At 57.9% G+C, this 16,999-nt stretch overlaps 2 protein-coding genes across 3 annotated transcripts; one reads left to right on the top strand and one right to left on the bottom strand.

The window, feature by feature from the left end:
• Positions 1-2,006: 2,006 nt before the first annotated feature.
• Positions 2,007-5,886, bottom strand: PHF13 (PHD finger protein 13). The gene is made up of 4 exons (XM_075113913.1): positions 5,698-5,886; positions 4,575-4,676; positions 3,575-4,127; positions 2,007-3,148 (listed from the first exon to the last, which is right to left on the bottom strand). Exons 1-4 carry the CDS (start codon positions 5,734-5,736, stop codon positions 2,922-2,924), a joined length of 921 nt encoding a protein of 306 aa, XP_074970014.1. The 5' UTR covers positions 5,737-5,886; the 3' UTR covers positions 2,007-2,921.
• Positions 5,887-5,938: 52 nt separating this feature from the next.
• KLHL21 (kelch like family member 21) lies at positions 5,939-16,281 on the top strand. Of its 2 annotated transcripts, none has more exons than XM_075113907.1 (5): positions 5,939-6,030; positions 7,193-8,301; positions 9,708-10,113; positions 13,070-13,142; positions 13,527-16,281. In XM_075113907.1, exons 2-5 carry the CDS (start codon positions 7,266-7,268, stop codon positions 13,818-13,820), a joined length of 1,809 nt encoding a protein of 602 aa, XP_074970008.1. In that variant the 5' UTR covers positions 5,939-6,030; positions 7,193-7,265; the 3' UTR covers positions 13,821-16,281. The 2 variants fall into 2 exon arrangements, with proteins under 2 accessions (XP_074970008.1, XP_074970010.1); XM_075113909.1 differs by having other exon boundaries at positions 5,982-6,030; positions 7,259-8,301.
• Positions 16,282-16,999: the final 718 nt, after the last annotated feature.

Genomic DNA, 16,999 nt, shown 5'->3' with positions numbered 1-16,999 from the left:
CGAGGCAGGTGCAGCCCAGCCAAGATCTAGCTCTCAGGCAACTGGGACTGGCGTGGGGTCACCCAGTCTCACCCAGCGGGATTTGCCCTGCCCCAGACCCGGCTTCTACACACCAAGCCTACCTTTCAGGCACTCTGCATGAAGGACTCCTGCTAGGACTGCGTGCTGCTGACACCATAGGTGCGCCGACCCAAGCCCTCTCCTCCTGGGCTCATGCCAGCCTTCGGCAGGTCCCTATCAGCAAGCCCAGCACAGCGTTCCAGCTGCCTTCAGCCTCTCTGGGCTCCTGCAGGCACCGCCTACCTCCCTTCGCTGTCCTGCTCTGTGCTCGTCCCCGCACCAGTGACGGGGCCCTGCCGCCATTTACCTTACAGCGAAGGCTGGGCAAGGAGCGACTGCTACAGAGAGGTGGGGATACCTGTCAGCGTGTGAAAGATACGTTTTCTGCACTTCCTACCCGTACCCGACTTTGTGTATCGTTTAGGGAAGAGCATGTGAAGCGTCAAGTTCTGCACCGCCAGGCACAACTGCTTTACACACCAGTAAATCATAACAGCAGTCTCCTGAGTTCAGAATAAAACAAAATCATTGTTCACTTGTTTCACATTTCAGAAAAAAACATGGTTCATTAAAACAGTTTTAATGAAAAAATAAAGTTCTGAATTAAACTATAATTATACATGGCTGAAAGTGATGAACTAAAAGAATGGAGATGTTACTTTTTTTTTTCTCTCTGCTGATATTGTAACGTGCTGGACTTGTCAGACACCATCTATTGGGATAAATCTGAAAAGGTAACAGAACAAGAGTCAGTCACATCGATTAGTATCGAACCTCTGTGAAAAAGAGGCAGTTCGCTTGGCAGTTTGCCATTTCTCCCATAAAAGCTTCAGGAACGCACTCCGCAGAGGTCCGGTTGAATTGCAGACACGCTGTAAACACAGAGATACCAATTTTCAGAGCAGGTCCAGCCCTTACGCAGCTTGTGACCGGGATCTTCCAAAGCCTTTCTGTTTGCAGAGTGAAATGGCAGCATTTGAGAACTTTGGTTATTTTTCTGGCTGCAAAGAACAGTCAGGCAGCCGTCGGGGACAAGTCTTTGGCAAACTCCTTGGTGGTTCCATGAAGCTTCTGGAAGACAGCATACCACGGTCATGGTCTTAAGATTTTACCGAGCTGGAGCTGGTTTTCAGAACCCAGAGTCAGTTGTTACAGCTCAGTGGAACAGGGTTTTTGTGAAGAAGCACTGAAGAATGGTTGCACGTCGTGCAGCTCCGCCATCCTGACTGGGGCCAGCAGACCTCTCGCACCCCCGCGTCCCCCGCAGCGGAGCCCCAGGGCACTGAACACTGGCCTGTCTGCCTGAAGCTTTGGCAGCCCCGAGGCAGACATCTGAAGGAGGGTGCCTGACTCTGGGTACCAGAAGGACCCTTGGCCATCACCAGGATGCATCTCCTGATGAGCCAGTACTTGGGTAAGGCGGTGGTCTAACACGGTGCATCTGCAGGACTAACGTGGACACCTTCCCACCAACGTGGCTAGTCTCGCTTCGGCCGCGGTACCAGCGACTCCCCTCGCCTCATGGTCTTGCCGGACAGAGCACGATGTTGTTCATCAGGCGTAACTTGCAGAGAAATACCTCAAAATGTAAGCCGAGTTTGTGCGATACAGACAGCTCGCTGTTTGGTCATCAAGGAACAACGCTGCCATCTCAATGGCCTTGCGTACGAGCCTCGACTCCCCCAGGAAGTCCCGTTGAGGGACTGGAGCATTGGCAGGGGCCTCGGTGCTCTCCTGTCCTCCCCTGCACCGCATGGATCTTCATTGCACTTCATCTTGCTAGCTGCATAGCCTGTATTTGCTTTTATCTGTATAATTTGCAACCAATAAGTTAAAGATTCCGGTTTTTTGATTACAAATCCAGTCTCAAAAAACAAACAGTGAAAATAGAAGCCAACTCAGCTGTAGTACTCGGATGGAAATGATCAAATCCCAAACCAGACCTGCCAGGTTCTAAGTTTACTACGGCCTGTTTTACAATCCACATTTGAATTCTGGGTTGAGAAAAGGAAGAGTCAGCATCTTCTTAAAAGAGCACCTTAGAGTTTAACGAGGGGCCGGGAAACAGAGCAAACAGTATCCCCCCCATACACACATTTGAGCCGATCATGCAAAACAAAGTCACGAAAAGTCACCGTAAGAAGAGACCTTCTAGGAAGAAATCCGATGTTGCTAATCCCCAGCGCTGCCTGTCCAGAAAAAGGGCTGCTCTCTTCCTTTAAGCGTGCCAGTCCCTCGGGGCAGGAAGAAGTCCCGTTTTCACTTGAACGATGCCAAATCACAGAGCTGCCCTGCTGCCTGGGCCCAGTGAAGAGGAGGCAGATAGCGCAGAGGTCGGTATGAATTGACACTCGCTCCTACAGAGCCTTAGAACATCTAAGATCGATATATACGGACAAATGGGCAGGTATAATATTACATTAAAATCAAAACACATGGCCATTTACTTTTCAGACTCTTCACATAGACTCCCTCCTCCTCTTCCTCCCTCTTTGGAGGAGGAGTAGTTTCCTAGCACAGAGAAGGTTTGCAGTTTCCCGATGGGATGAGAAAATGCATGTGGCAAAGGTATTATACATTCCCCAGACATCACCCAATTTGTAGTTGTAACCGGATAAAAGCCCACCGAACCCAGAGAGCTTAGTCTGTCCCTTGAGCTAATCGGTATCTAGCAGCAGTTTTGACCAGTTGGCCTCTTCCAGCCCCGGCTGCCCATGACTTGGCGATTCCCTGTCCCTGTTAGCGCGGGCCGGCCAGGCAGCCCTTCAGCCTGAGCAGCAGCAGTTCGGGGAGCTCTTCCCGGCCGGCGTCCACAGCTCGCCCGCCCGCCCAAGCAGCGCACCAGCACGTGCCTCCCTCCCCTAGTCCAGAAAGCGCCTGCGCGAGCCCGTCCGGGAGCGGTTCGAACGGCGAATGTCAAACTTGGAGTCCCGGCACTTCTGGCATATGTAGACCTCTGGGACGTTTGACTTGCGGATTTTGGCGCAGGAGAGGTGGATCCAGGTGTGGCACTCGTTACACTCGATCATAGGCCGCCCGGCAAAGGGCTTCATGCAGAAGCAAGTGACCAGGTCCCACGAGTCGTCATCTGCAAAGAGAAACAGCAAGCTATGTTTTTAATGGCCAACGCCTCTCACCGGCACCAGGAAGTTACTCTACTTTCTCGCTAAATTAACTACCTGGGTTTGAAAGACAGGTACTTGGCTGATTTTTCCATGTCTTAAGAGAAAATAATCTCTCTTGCACAGGAAGAGACTCTCAGCAATACATGAGAGGCCATAATCCGGGAGGGGAGAACCGGCTGCTTCTGCAAAGTCGCAGCTTTTCACTCAGGTCATTGCAAAAGCAGCCAACCACCCCCCACTCTTCCCCCGAAAACCCAGCCGCTGCTGAATTCTGCCTAGGCACCACACCTTGGTGTTACCCTCACGCTACAAGTAAAGAGCCCAAGAGACGGGTGACAGCACCACGGCTTCCACCTGGCTAAGCCTCTTTCGACAGCCAGGCCACCTACCCGAATCCACCATGATGTCCTCATCGTCGCCGGTGCCATCCTCATCCCGAAAGACCACCTGCTTGCCCTGCCGAATGACTGTTCGTTTGCCCACGCTCTGGATCTCCACCGCCTGCTCGGCCGACACGGCAGGGTAGGAGACGCTGGAAGGTGTGTCAGAGTCCCACACCGAGCAGTGCTCGGTCGCAGACTGAGGGTCGCCCTCCGACGAGGGGCTCATCGGCGTCTCTACATAAGAGTCCTCCACCTCCAGCTCCAGCAGCTTCTCCTCATAGTCCTCCTCTGCAGACACCTCCGTCTCCCTCCTCTTCAGCTTTTTCTTCTTCCTGATCTTATCAATTTGCTTTCGCTCCGGCAGGAAGTTGCTGGGTTTTGCCCGCTGGAACAGGGAACCGTATGGTTTTGCTCGCTTAAGCTGACTGAAGTTCTTTCTGTTCTTGGCGGGCAGGGAAACGGAAGAGGGGATGTCATTAAACCGGGGATCCCAGCTATCGCTGTCAATCGTGCCTCCGGTGCTGTTGGGAGGGCTGGGGCTGTTCCTCAGCGGCGTTTCCTGGAAAACGTTGAGAAAGCGGATAAAAGCATTAATTCAGAGCCAACGGGCGTGTGGTGCCGAGGCACTGCGCCCTTTCCCCCGAGGCGCTGCCTTGCACGGCCGGTCTCACCCAAGCGCGAGCTCCCGCTCTCCCCACCCCCGCAGGGATCTCCCGCTGGGCAGAGCCGCGGCCCGGAGCTGCCCACAGCCCCGGGAGGCTGAGCAAGCGATTCCGGGATCCGTACTTTTTTTCACCCCACCCAAAAAACTACCTCCCACCCCATCGCTCCGGACCCTCCCAGGCAGCCGTAGTTCCCCTTTTGTTTCAGGGATACGGCGCGGAGGCGTCGCCTTCTCGCAGCGGCTGATTTTAACACACACACACACACACAAAAAAAAAAAAAAAGAAACCCCGCGGGCGCTGCTGCTGCGGCGGGACCGGGGGGCCGCCCCCGCGCCCCTCACCTCCTGCGGGTACGGGATGTAGCCGGCGTAGGCCAGGACGAAGGTGCAGAACTTGTTGAAGTCTTCCACGGTGCGGTGCCGCCGGGAGGCGGGGGAGAAGTCCTGCGGGGACGGGGCGGAGGTCACCCTGGACGGGCGGGGCGGGGGGTACCGCGGCTCCCCGCAGCCGCCCGGGCCCGCCACCCCCCGCCTCTCCCTGCCGCCCAGCCCCCGCCGCTTGGCTCCGCTGGCCCCCGGCCGCTCCCCGCCTCTCCCCGCCAACCCCGCCTCTCCCCGCCAACCGGCTCCGCCGACCCCACCGCTCCCCGCCGCTCCCCGCCGCTCCCCCCCGCTCGGCTCCGCCGACCCCACCGCTCCCCGCCACCCCCCGCCACTCCCCACTGCTCGGCTCCGCCGCCCCCCGCCACCCCCCGCCTCTCCCTGCCGCCCAGCCCCCGCCGCTCGGCTCCGCTGGGCCCCGCCGTCCCCCACCGCTCGGCTCCGCCGGCCCCACCACTCCCCGCCACCCCCCGGGCCCGCCGCTCCCCACCGCTCGGCTCCGCCGACCCCGCCGCTCCCCGCCACCCCCCGCCGCCCAGCCCCCGCCGCTCCCCGCCGCCCGGCCCCCACCGCCGCCCGGCTCCCGCCGCTCCCCGCCGCCGCCCGGCCCCCGCCACTCGATTCCGCCGACCCCGCCACGCAGCCCCCGCCACTTCCCGCCGCTCGGCTCCGCTGGCCCCCACCGCTCCCCGGCTCTGCCGTTCCCCGCCACCCCTCGGCCCCCGCCGCTCCCCGCCACCCCCCGGCCCCGCCCGCCGCCGCCGCTCCCCGCGCCGCCCCACCCCCACCCCCCGCGGCGGTGGCAGCCGGGCAGCGCCGCCGCCCCCCACACCGCCCCACACCCCCGGTCTCGGTACCGGGCCCTCGGGCGGGCCGTCCCCCCCCGGCAGGACACGGCGGGGCGCGCCGCCGCCATTCCTTGCTCGGGAGGTACAAGATGGCCCCAGCCCCGCGGTGGGGGGGTGGCGGCGGGGAGGGGGGCACCGGCGGCTGGGCCGGGCCGGGCCGAGCCGAGCTGAGCCGGACCGGGCGGCGGGAGACGCCCCCCACCCCCCCCTCGCCAACCCCCGGCGGCCCGGCTCACCTCCGGGGCGAACGGGGAGGCGCAGGAATCGGAGTCCATGTCCCGGCGCGGGAGGCAGAGACGGGACCGGTGCGGCAGCGGCGGTAACCGGGCAGCGCCGACACCCGCGAACCGCTCGGTACCGGCGGGAGGCGGCGAAGGGGCGGCCGCCCGCGCGGGGGCTGCCGGGAAGGGTAGTCCGCCCGCGCGGGGGCCGGCGGGAGCCGTAGGCCGGGCCTGCGCGGCGGCGGGCGCGGGGGCTGCCGGGAGCGGCGGCCCGGGAGGGCGGGGCCGCGGGAGGGCGGGGCCGGGCCGGCGGCGGCGGCGGCGGCGGGAGCGGAGCGTTGAGCTTAGGTGAGCTCGGGGGGCGCCGGGGCGGCCTGTTACCGGGGCGGGCGCTGGCCGGGCCCCGCTGCAGCGGGCCGTGGTGGGAGGGGGTGGCCCTCGGTTTACCGCGGAGCAGGGCCCGGCGGCGGGCAGGGCAGGGCAGGGCAGGGCAGGGGCCCCTCGCCAACTCGTCAGTGTTCGCCCTGGCGCCGCTCTCCCGCCTCGCCCCCGACACCTGGCGACGATGGCTGCTTCCTTCCCCGCCGGCCTCGGGAGCGCGGCCCGGCCTCGCCGCCCCGGTGACAACGGGCCGCTCTGCTCCAGCCTCGCTCCGTGCCCGTCCGGCCCCTTGTAACCGGCGGCGGCTTCGGCCCCCACAGGCGGTCCCGGAGGGGCGCCCCACGCCTCAGCCCAGGCCGCCCCCGGCCCGCTCTCCAGCGATCCGCGCCGTTTGCTCCCTCCGGGGAGGTGTCCCGCTCGGCCCCCACACGTGCGCCGCTGCACGTTACGCGGCACCGCTGCGCCCAAAAAGGTTGAAAACGGTATGAGTTGAGTGAAGAAGAATTTACTCCGCTCCTACGGTGTCTGTGTGGCTGGAAGCGATTGGCGAGCCAGCTGATGCGAGCAGGGCCGGGGACGCCTGGCCGGGCACCAGCTGTAACGCCTTTGACCAAAGCGCTGGAGGTCTCCGGCTTTGCGGAGCCGAGCCTGGCCTTCCGTAACCAGCGGCACCGCGGAGCCGGGGCTCGGCGCCGGGGCCCCTGGGAGCACCCCCTCCGGCGCCTCGCTTCCGAGGAAGACCCGGCCGTCCTCCCCGAAGAGCGTCGGGGGCCGCTCCCGCTGGGCACCCCACGCAGGAGATGAGGCGCCCAGGGGCTTAGGCGCAACGCTCGCCAAGCTATCGGGTTTACAGAGCTCTGCCCGGCTCTTGTGAGGCTGCCTTAATCCTGGGAAACTTCAGCACGGGCTTCTTAAAAATATAATTAGACTAAGCAGGGAAGGCTGCTGGCAGTGCCAGCACGTTATGCAACTGCTGCTTCTCCGTGACAGGGGAACGAGGATGTTTTCGAGGGCTGTTTAGTTTATCCTGCTCCCTGGCCAGAGAACTTTTTCCCCTGTGTTAACCCACCTTTTTCTTTTTTTTTTTTTTTCTTTTTCTTTTTTTCTTTTATTTTCTCTGTCCCACAAGCTGCTCTGAGGGGTTCAATCCCGAGGGCTCCCTGCAAGGCGTGACACAGCGTGTGCTCTCCTGCAGACACGGCATGGCGGCGAGCACAGGCAGCAGCGGCGGTGGGACGGCGGCGGCAGCGGCAACGGGGGAGCCGGCGCACGCCGTGTTGCTGCTGCGGGGTCTGAGCGCGCTGCGAGCGGAGCGGAGCCTGCTGGACGTGACGGTGGTGGCGGGCGGCCGGGAGTTTGGGGCGCACCGTGCCGTCCTGGCTGCCGCCTCCGGCTACTTCCGTGCCATGTTTGGCGGGGCGCTGCGGGAGGCGCGGGCCGAGCGGGTGCGGCTGCACGGTGTGGAGCCCGAGTGCCTGGCGCGCCTCCTCGACTTCGCCTACACCGGCCGGGTGGGCGGGCTGGGCCCTGACATCGCCGAGCGCCTGCTGCGCGCCGCCGACCTGCTGCAGTTCCCTGCCGTCAAGGAGGCCTGCGGCGCCTGGCTGGCGCGCCAGCTGGAGCCTGCCAACGCCCTGGACATGCAGGACTTCGCCGAGGCCTTCGCCTGCCCGGCACTGGCAGCTGCCGCCCACCGCTTCGTCCTGCGGCACGTGGGCGAGCTGGGCGCCCAGCTGGAGCGGCTGCCACTGCCGCGCCTCCTCTCCTACCTGCGGGACGACGGGCTCTGCATCCCCAAGGAGGAGGCCGCCTTCCAGCTGGCGCTGCGCTGGGTGCGCGCTGACCCTGCCGCCCGCGCCCCGCTGCTGCCCCAGCTCCTGGCCCACGTCCGCCTGCCCTTCGTGCGGCGCTTCTACCTGCTGGCCCACGTGGAGGGCGAGCCGCTGGTGGCCCGCTGCCCACCCTGCCTGCGCCTTCTGCGCGAGGCCCGCGACTTCCAGGCCGCCCGCCTCGACCGCCACGACCGCGGACCCTGCGCCCGCATGCGCCCCCGGCCCTCCACCGGCCTGGCCGAGATCCTCGTCCTCGTCGGCGGCTGCGACCGTGACTGCGACGAGCTCGTCACTGTTGACTGCTACAACCCACGCACCGGCCACTGGCGCTACCTGGCCGAGTTCCCCGAGCACCTGGGCGGGGGCTACAGTGTCGCCGCACTGGGCAACGACATCTATGTCACTGGTAAGGCATGCGGGGCAGAAAAGTGCCAGTGTTGAGATTTCCATTGAAAATACATGGGTTCTAGTAGTGAAACTTGGCTTTTCTCAGGGTAGCAGAGAGTCTGAAACTCTGCTCGGGCTCAGTACGACTGCAGCCTGAAGACAGGCATAGGGACTCCTGGAGTCGGTGCAGGGTTTAGCAGCTAATCTCAGTCCGTGAAGTGTTTTGTCAGGACTGATGTTCCTGAGCACGTGGGCAGAAGTCACAGGTCTTGCACTGGTAGAACTTTCTAACTGCTCACGCCGGGGGACAGCAGTGACTTGAGAGGACTTTGAATTTCTCTCTGCAAAGAAGGTGTTTGGGTTCAGGGCCCCGTGAATCACAAGCCGAGCGCATGCCTGAGGCAGAGGCGTGTCAGAAAGCCCCGGGTTCCTCAGCCAACCAGGGCCTGTGAGTCACGGGACCTTCCCCAGCACAAATCCTGACTCCTCGCAGTCCACTGGGGCTATATTTGCTTCTGTCAAGGTGACACAGATGTGTAAATTTGGCTGTTAATCTGCATATAGATGCCTCCGTTGAACTACATCCCCATAGCTGGAGCGGCAGCCCTCCGGTGGCCGTGACAAACCAAGGTCTGGAAAACCAGGCGCTGCAGAACAGCTTGCTCTGGGCACGCAGGACGCACTGACAAAGATTTGAAGGGCAGGTCAAGTGTAGGTGAACAGAAAACTGTTTGTCTTCTAGTCATGAGCAGAAAACAAGGCTCTGCTTTAAAGGCAGAGTTGTGAAAATGATGGGCTGCCACACGGCTCGTTTGTATGGATGCCCGTACGTCCCGTGGGAGCTTTCCGGAGCAACCCCCGGCGGGTCTGGGGGCGCCAGTGCTGCTGGCAGCCCCGTGCTTTGGCGAGGCTGCTGCTGGCGGGGATCTTGGGATGTTCTGCTTAGTGTCAGCGTTGGAGGGTTTCCGTGCTGCCAGTGGTGACGCTGCTGCAGCAGCCAGGTGCTGGTGAGCGTTAGTCTCTGCTACATTGCAGAAGCTTCTGGATAGTGACGGAGTGGGGGTTGCAAAATGGGGAGGAAAATGGTTATTTGAAAGGATGGAGGTAGTCAAACCTGGGAGACTCGTTTTGAGTCATGGCTGAGTGCAGCCTAGGACCAACATGGCAGAAATCCTTCCTGGCTTGCTGGGATAGAAACGGTGCAAAGGTTCCGTTAAAATCCTCGCAGTGCACGCTGCTGTCGTCCCCCAGTACTGAAATATTTTCATAATGTACGCCCCTGGGAAGCAGAAGAGGGGTGGGTATTAAGATGTAGCTGGAAGTCACAACAAAGATCACGGGCCAGAGCCGAGCCCTCTCCTCCATCACCCCATAGTTCTTTCCTTTGCGAAACCACGCTTTGAAATGCGTTGTGCTGTGCTGCAGGAGGGTCGGACGGGTCCAGGCTGTACGACTGTGTGTGGAGGTACAATTCCAGCGTGAACGAGTGGACGGAGGTGTCTCCCATGCTGAAAGCCAGAGAATACCACAGCTCCACGGTCCTGGACGGGCTGCTGTACGTGATCGCCTCCGACAGCACGGAGCGCTACGACCACTCGGTGGACAGCTGGGAGGCTCTGCAGCCCATGCTCTACCCCATGGACAACTGCTCCACCACCTCGTGCCGCGGCAAGCTGTTCGCCATAGGCTCCCTGGCTGGCAAGGAGTCCATGGTTATGCAGTGCTACGACCCCGACAGCGACCTCTGGTCCCTCGTGAACTGCGGCCACCTGCCTCCCTGGTCCTTTGCCCCAAAGACCGTCACTCTCAATGGCCTCATGTACTTCATAAGGTGAGTAATGGGAGCGATCACCCCCCTCCCCACATCCCCACAAGGCAAGCCCAGGGTTTCCCCAGGAAGGTGTGTGGATTTTGTGGGTGGTTGTAGGAGAGCGCTGCCTCGGGAAAGCACGGCAGCGCTTCCTCTGAATGTGCAGGTGGGTCTGTAAACCACCACACCTCTTTTCTTTAGTGCTGTTGTAGCTAGACCTCAAAGAGCTACACTTAAAACGGTGTAAAAGTGTCTGGTCCTAAACCCACAGGCTGGGGAACAGCCAGGTATAAATCTGGCTGAAGCCAGCAGCCCTGCTGGGAAATAGACTTCTCGGTTTTCTTGGCTTCTGGTTCACCCCCTGCCTTGTTGCTATAAATAAGCCAGTAAGCTCCAAGAAAACGTTAAACTGTTGCGCAGGAGAGGACATCCTCCGTCTCAGCAGAGATAAGAGGACTGAGGGTGAAATGATTGGTTACTATTTTTAAGCGCCTTTCCAAATTGGGACTTAATTACCCATCTGAAGCCGTCCTGGTGGCGCAAATACTTCAGTTATCCACTTCATTAAAAATAAGCTGAAAGGCATGCTAGCGCTGAAGCATTTCGTCTTGTGTTGACTCTGAGCAAACATAGACTTCTGTGGTGGCTTCCAGATGCTTTTGGGTTTTTTTAATCTCTTGGCTTTGCATAAAGCAGCAACTCCTACCCAAGACCTTTTGTTTGATTCATTCGGGTTCGGCCGAGTGTCTCGGTTCCTGGCGGTTGTTTGCAGAGAGCAGTTTGTCACCTGTTTCGGTAAATACTGGCAGGGGGGTTCTAGCTATTTGGCTACTTGTCGCAAGCCAATTCTCTAGGTTTTCCTTTTTCTCATCCATTTTAAAATACTGATGATTGACCCTTCAGGATTTGTGATCACTTAGGCACCTGCAGGAATTAATGAGGAGATTATTGGGGTCAGGTTTTTTCCCTCCCCTGGTTTCATGTGCTGCACGTGGACTGCTGCTCTGTGTAAAGCTGTGAGATAATCTTTAGAGGTCAGAGGAATAGGTTACGAATAAAAGTCACAAACTCATTTTTTGGTTAGTTTTAATAGCTCAGCCTAAATCTTCTCACTGACAATCCTCTCTAGTGGGACTAGTTTTATAACTATAAATACAGCGTAGCAGCGAGGCTTAGGTCTTCAGCTGCATCCTCCTTAGAGCTAACCCTGAGGCGGGAGAGAACGTCCTGGCCTGACTGTCTCCAGTGCCTGGAACTGCCTTTGCCCCTCATTTCCTTTCCAGTCTGTCGAGCTTTTCAGCCTCATACTTGGAAGTATTTGAGTCACCTGCTGCCGTTAGTTACGGGAAGTGTTGTGAACAGCAGCGGTTCTTCCAGGTACAGGCAGCTTGGCAGCAGCGTTTGTCCCAAGCGCTGTGTCCCAGGGCAGGTACCAGCTCTTGGCTCTGAGCAGCTCTGAGCAAGAAAGGTTGGCTCAGTGCAGCTCTGTGGGGCTTGGAGCGCTCGCTTACACATGCCCCTGTTAAAGTTGTTCCGCTCAGCTGAATATCAGTTCAGTTCCAGGTACATCAGAAAAGTAACTCACACTGAAGAAACTGGTTTCGAAGCGCGTGTCACGTGGGTACCTTAGGAATGCTGCCCAGAGTGTAACCAGAACGTCCCGTGGCGCGCACCCGGCTTCGCCGCAGGCTCAGCGCGTGGATTTCTAGATGTAATGGTTTGCTAAACAGACACTGCTGTTGTAGGTGAGGTTTCTTGTTTATTTTCACTCCCCCCCTACTCAGATTCACCATCATGAATGTCATTCATTCATGACGTTCAAGGTGTCGGCGATACCTTGTCACCCGCACAACACGTGGCAACGTGCGATGTCACGATAGGTACAAAGAGAACAAAATATTCCTTGCAGCCTTTCGAATCCGTCTGTCACAGGACTGTTCTGGAGTGGCTGGCAGCACTTCTCCGGCCGCCCTGACCTTGTCCTCTTCGCATTCTTGTGTCAGCGGCGCGCGTTTCTGCGTCGCAAACATCCCTCACCTGTCGCTGTCGCCCTCCCGTCTCGCGAGTATGGCGGGTGAGAGAAGCCTTGGGGGATTACGCTGCCCCCGCCGGCTCTTTTCTCAGAGTCCTCTGGCCCATCTAAATTTGGTGTTGGCGAAAAACTCGAGCAGCAGGGATGCTGTTACTTTGAAGTGCATGGAGGTTTAAGCCTCTCCAGAACAGCAGTAATTTTTCTTCCAGACCCTGAAGCAGTTGGCACCGAAGCCAGATCAGTCTGTGAAATGCAGACTTGCAGAAAGTTTGTCTGTGAACACCCCTGCTGTAGACGCAGACGTAAAAAAAAGACCAGATTTGAGAAAACCCTCAGGATTGCGCAGTGATTTCTGTCTCAGCAGTGGTGTAGTTGTGCACTGGGCTCTGAGTGGGGCTCATTCTGGAGCAGCTTGCCTCGCCATCTCGGGTGGAGCGACCAACTTAGGGAGTGGTGTCAGAACGTGCTGTCAGCTTGCTCCATCCCCAGTTGTCTCGTCTGCCTTCCCTCCCCAGCAGCATCCTGAAACTCAGCATACACTAGGAAGTGTAGAGTGTGTTGCTTTGCCTGTAGAGAGGCTCAGAGGGGCATTTGGGCTCTTTGGGCGTAGGTCACTGGCACCAAGAATGCAAGACGTGCTCCTGCGCTCACATGTGGTACATGCGCAGCGTCGGCGCCAGCCTGCTTCGCGCGCAGGGGTGCAGCAGAGAGGTCCAGGCATTTTCTGGGGTTGAACGTCACTGCTGGCGCAGGAGAAGCCCGTGCTGGAGGCTGGGGTCTGCCTCAAGACCTGCGCCTTTGCACGGGAACCCTTTGGTGTCTGATACACGTAGCGGGATAGGAGCAGAAGTGTTCATGGTGGCGTTTCAGGCTGTTGAACTGGGGGCTTCACCAGGCAAGAGGTTTTCAGAATGCAGAAGAGTAATTTTATGTTATGTCCCACAGAGACGACTCAGCTGAGGTGGATGTTTACAATCCAGCGAAGAATGAATGGGATAAAATCCCTGCCATGCTTCAGGTAGGATGCTTACTGACCTACTGGATGCCTTTTGGTGTTAAAAATTGGCTTAATTTGCCTTTGGAAAACAAGGTGCTCTTTAGATTATAACACCTTGCACCTGGAGTGCACTGAAGCGTATCGCAGCCAGCTGGAAGAAAAAAAACCCCAGACTGTGCGTATCCGGGTGCTCGGCCTGGCACGCAACAGCTGGGCAAAGCTAGAAACCTCTGTCTCCTGCCAGTGCTTGGGCAGCGCTGGTTCAGAGCCAGAGGCAGTAGCTGGCGGGCGCCGAGCCCCGTCCGAGCGAGCAGTTGCAGGATGGTACCCGCCACCTTGATCGTCTGCCTAACTGGGCAGATCCCTCCTTTCTAATTGTTGTGTGTATTTATTTGTAAATCGTAGGTGCACGTTGGGGGGAGCGTGGCCGTGCTCGGCGGGAAGCTCTACGTCTCTGGTGGCTACGATAACACGTTTGAACTCTCGGACGTCCTGGAAGCCTACGACCCCGAGACACGCACGTGGAGCGTGGTGGGCCGACTCCCTGAGCCCATCTTCTGGCACGGCAGCGTCAGCATATTCCGACAGTTCATGCCGGAAACCACGCAGGAGGATGACGGCATCACGCTGGATAACACCATCAACTTAAACAGGCAGCGCCAAAACCTTCACAACCAGAACCTTAATGAGCTTCGTTAGCAGGGGAGGACGCTGCGCCCCTGGCTCGAGGCAAGTTCGTTATCCAGAACCAGTGTTCCTTTGAGAGAAGGCAGAGGCAAACGGGTGCTTGGAAGCAAAAACGTACTGGTCATAGAGGGAGTGAAAACTCTGAATGTTTGAGGTGCTGTTGCAGGACTGCAGGCGGCAGACAGCGAGGCCTCGCTGCGGCGTCCCTCGGCCCTTCTCTGGGGCGGGAGAAGGTGCCGCGCTGCCCGCAGAGGAGACCCAAGGGGTGAACTCTGAGGGAAGCAACCACGTTGAACAGCACCGCAGCATCGAGCTTATGGCTTTTGGTCAGATGCCTTTCACTGGGAGCTCCTTCACCCCATAACACTTCATTTGCCACCAAACTCCTTTCTACGGTTTCTTTTTCAGGAAGGGTCTGTCTGGTAGGACGGTGGTCTGGCTTCGGAGGAAGGCAGACCTCCTGTGCACATCTTCCTCTGCATGGTCAGAGGAGGGGAAAGGGCCTTCCCGCAAGAGCTGGAGGTCTGCGAGGGCTGAGAGGTTAACAGGAGAACGTGGCCCTTCCTGCCCTGTCGCTGTGGTCCTCGGTTCCCTCTCGTGCCTTCGGGAGGAACAGAGGCCCTGTGGCAGGGATCTCACCGAGGCTGGGTTATGAAGCTTCACCTCTCCCTTTGTCTGAACTTCAGTTCTTCCCATGTTTTGGTGGTGGTTCTTTTTTTTTAAATTGCAGCATTTAAACTTTTGCAGGTGTTTGTTTTCCAACCCCTCCTTCCTTCAAAGAAGAAACACCCTTATCTGTCTCTTAATCACATTCTCAACTAGATGGTTTCATTTCTGATCACCCCGGCTGCGCCCTCCTTTAAGGCGGAGAGGAGAAGCGAGTGCCCCTCTTAGCTGGCCCGAGGAGTGACTCCTGGGGCTGGCTGCTGCTGCCCTCGGGGAGGAGCCGTTCTCTCTTCCCGGTGGCACCCGGCTTGGCAATAGCGGGGCTGAACTAGGCAGAAAAAGCAGCTGCTTGTGGCGAGGGCTGTTGCCGCCAGTTCTCCTGTGCCGCGCTCTCAGCCGGCGCGCTGGCTTGGGCAGATAGGCCCTGTGCAGCGAGTTCTTATTTCTTCACCATTTGGAAGGAGCCAAGTCAGCACTGTACAATTTTGTGGGGGGAGGGGGGAACGAACTTCCCGGGAAAGGTGAGCACAGCTTCCTCAGGAGATTCACCACACGCTTGCAGAACTGCTGGCAGCGTTTAGATACCTTGATGCAGAAATTGCTTTTAAATGCATCGCCTTGCGTGAAGGAACCCACCGGACCTTTGGAGGGGCCTCGTGCCTGTTGCGCCTACAGTTTGCAGGAGCTCTCGGGATCTGGGTGGTTGGAAAATGCCGCTGAGGTGTTTTGGCGAAGGTGTAGGAGTTAGCCAGAGTGTTGCAGATTGAAAGGTAGCTATTTTAGGGGTGGTTTTATTTTTTTCTTTTTGTTTGGGGTTTGCTGGGTTTTTTTGGCCTCCATAAGATTTGCCTTTATTCTTGCCCAAGTGACCTAGCTGGCTTGGGCCGTATTTCCACTATCTACCTTAGCTGAAGAGAAGCTGCCTGCAGTTTACTCATGGAATGTTTCTTGAACAAGCAAACAGCTAAAACCGCGGTATGGCTCACCCAAAAACGAGCGTCGCACCTTCGGGAAACCTGTCGCATGTGACGATGGCTGAAGCGTTGGCTAGATGCATTCGCTTTTTCCGTCTTTCGATTTTAACCAATAGGGAAAAAATTTGAATTTAAACTTAATTCAGAGATGGAAAGCCTTGACTGCACGCCTTCTGGCTTGCCCTTGGATCGAGCAGCCTCAGAGCCCCATCTCCACAACATCAGCTTTTTCCAGCTTTAAGAGACCTGGTTTTCCCCAAGTGCTATTTGACGCCGCGCTCCTCAGCTGCGGAACTTGGGAAAGCCGCTCACGAGATCTGCGCCGTTCTCCGAGTCTGAACCTTCGACAGTGCCTTGAAACTGCCGCACGGCGGGGTTTGAAACCCTCCCCGGCGCTGCTGCGGCTGGGGTGCGGCGGGCCCCCGCTTCGGCGGAGGATCCAGGCGAGGGGGGCGCGCGATGACCCGCGAGGCCACAGCAGCCCGTCCCCGCGGCGGCGTGCGGTGGCCGGGCGGAGACGGCGTGCGCTGCACAGCTGACCTCGCGTCGCAGACCTAAGTATTTATGCCGAACTATAAATAGTACGCACATTCTGTCTCATACTGTAGTGCTCGCTGCTGGACCTGCCACCCCCAAATTCCCCAACCGGCTGAACAGTTACGGATCTGTATTTATTTTTTGTAAAATTCATTGTGTCCAAATCTTTGAGTACAGTTAAGTACCATCCTTTGAAACAAAGGCATTTTACATTTACAGATAATGTATTTTTATTCTCGTAGTTTGTTTTTAAATTTACTTGAGGCAGTCAAGTTAAATAAAACCTGTTACACAGATCTCTGTTGTCTTTGAGGGGCAGATTATTGGAATTAAGTTTTTACTGCAACGTTTCTCATTCCAGGTCCAAGGTACGTTTATACCAGCGACTTTCTGCGTTTTTGACGAGGGAGGGAAAGGGGAGAGCGCCGTTGCGGTTTCGGGGCATGCAGGTATACTCGGTGATCTGCCTCCACCCTGGGAACACACAGGAAAGGGTTCTCAATGTCACGGCAACCCTAGATCGATGTTATTTCAGACAAATATAAATCCCCACACCTCAAACCAGGAGCTTAGAGCATTGTCCAGCTCCTTGAGATAATGCTTCAGGTTAAGTGACACCTACATTGTCTCAATGCGGCGACAATATGGGGCTTGCCCGGCCTTTAATGTGGCAGAGACACGGCAAGTATTAGAAGCTTGACAAAACAGTAGAAATAAGGCACAGATTTAACAGAGGAAACAATGCTTTTGGCAACTGTTTAACGAAGCGGCCAGAGCCGCGCTCTTCGGGAAGGTGAGCTTTAATTGAAAGCTTTCGGGCTGTGGCTGCAAGAGGACTGCGCTGGAGGAAGGGGGTGAGTGGCAGCTGTCCGCCCAGCTGCAAACAATAGCTCCTTAAAAAGCAATTCACAGTATTACACACACGGAGGCATCAGTCACAGCCCACCTCGTACAGCATATGTACATTTATTTAAGTAGCCGTTCTGAGTAGCTTCGCGTTTGTTTCTTCATTTA

Source organism: Phalacrocorax aristotelis, chromosome 19 (assembly GCF_949628215.1).
Source record: "Phalacrocorax aristotelis chromosome 19, bGulAri2.1, whole genome shotgun sequence".
NCBI lineage: Eukaryota > Metazoa > Chordata > Aves > Suliformes > Phalacrocoracidae > Phalacrocorax > Phalacrocorax aristotelis.
Note: the sequence above shows the minus strand (reverse complement) of the source record. Positions and strands in the feature narration are given on the sequence as shown.

What these genes read in the sequence shown, in the direction of transcription:
- KLHL21 (XM_075113907.1), top strand. Translation starts at nt 7,266, where the DNA reads ATGGCGGCGAGCACAGGCAGCAGCGGCGGTGGGACGGCGGCGGCAGCG. An exon ending in CAACGACATCTATGTCACTG is followed by an intron (nt 8,302 to 9,707) that starts GTAAGGCATGCG and finishes GCTGTGCTGCAG; the next exon opens with GAGGGTCGGACGGGTCCAGG. An exon ending in GGCCTCATGTACTTCATAAG is followed by an intron (nt 10,114 to 13,069) that starts GTGAGTAATGGG and finishes TATGTCCCACAG; the next exon opens with AGACGACTCAGCTGAGGTGG.
- PHF13 (XM_075113913.1), bottom strand. Translation starts at nt 5,736, where the DNA reads ATGGACTCCGATTCCTGCGCCTCCCCGTTCGCCCCGGAG. An exon ending in CCTCCCCGTTCGCCCCGGAG is followed by an intron (nt 4,677 to 5,697) that starts GTGAGCCGGGCC and finishes CCGTCCCCGCAG; the next exon opens with GACTTCTCCCCCGCCTCCCG. An exon ending in GGACATCATGGTGGATTCGG is followed by an intron (nt 3,149 to 3,574) that starts GTAGGTGGCCTG and finishes TTCTCTTTGCAG; the next exon opens with ATGACGACTCGTGGGACCTG.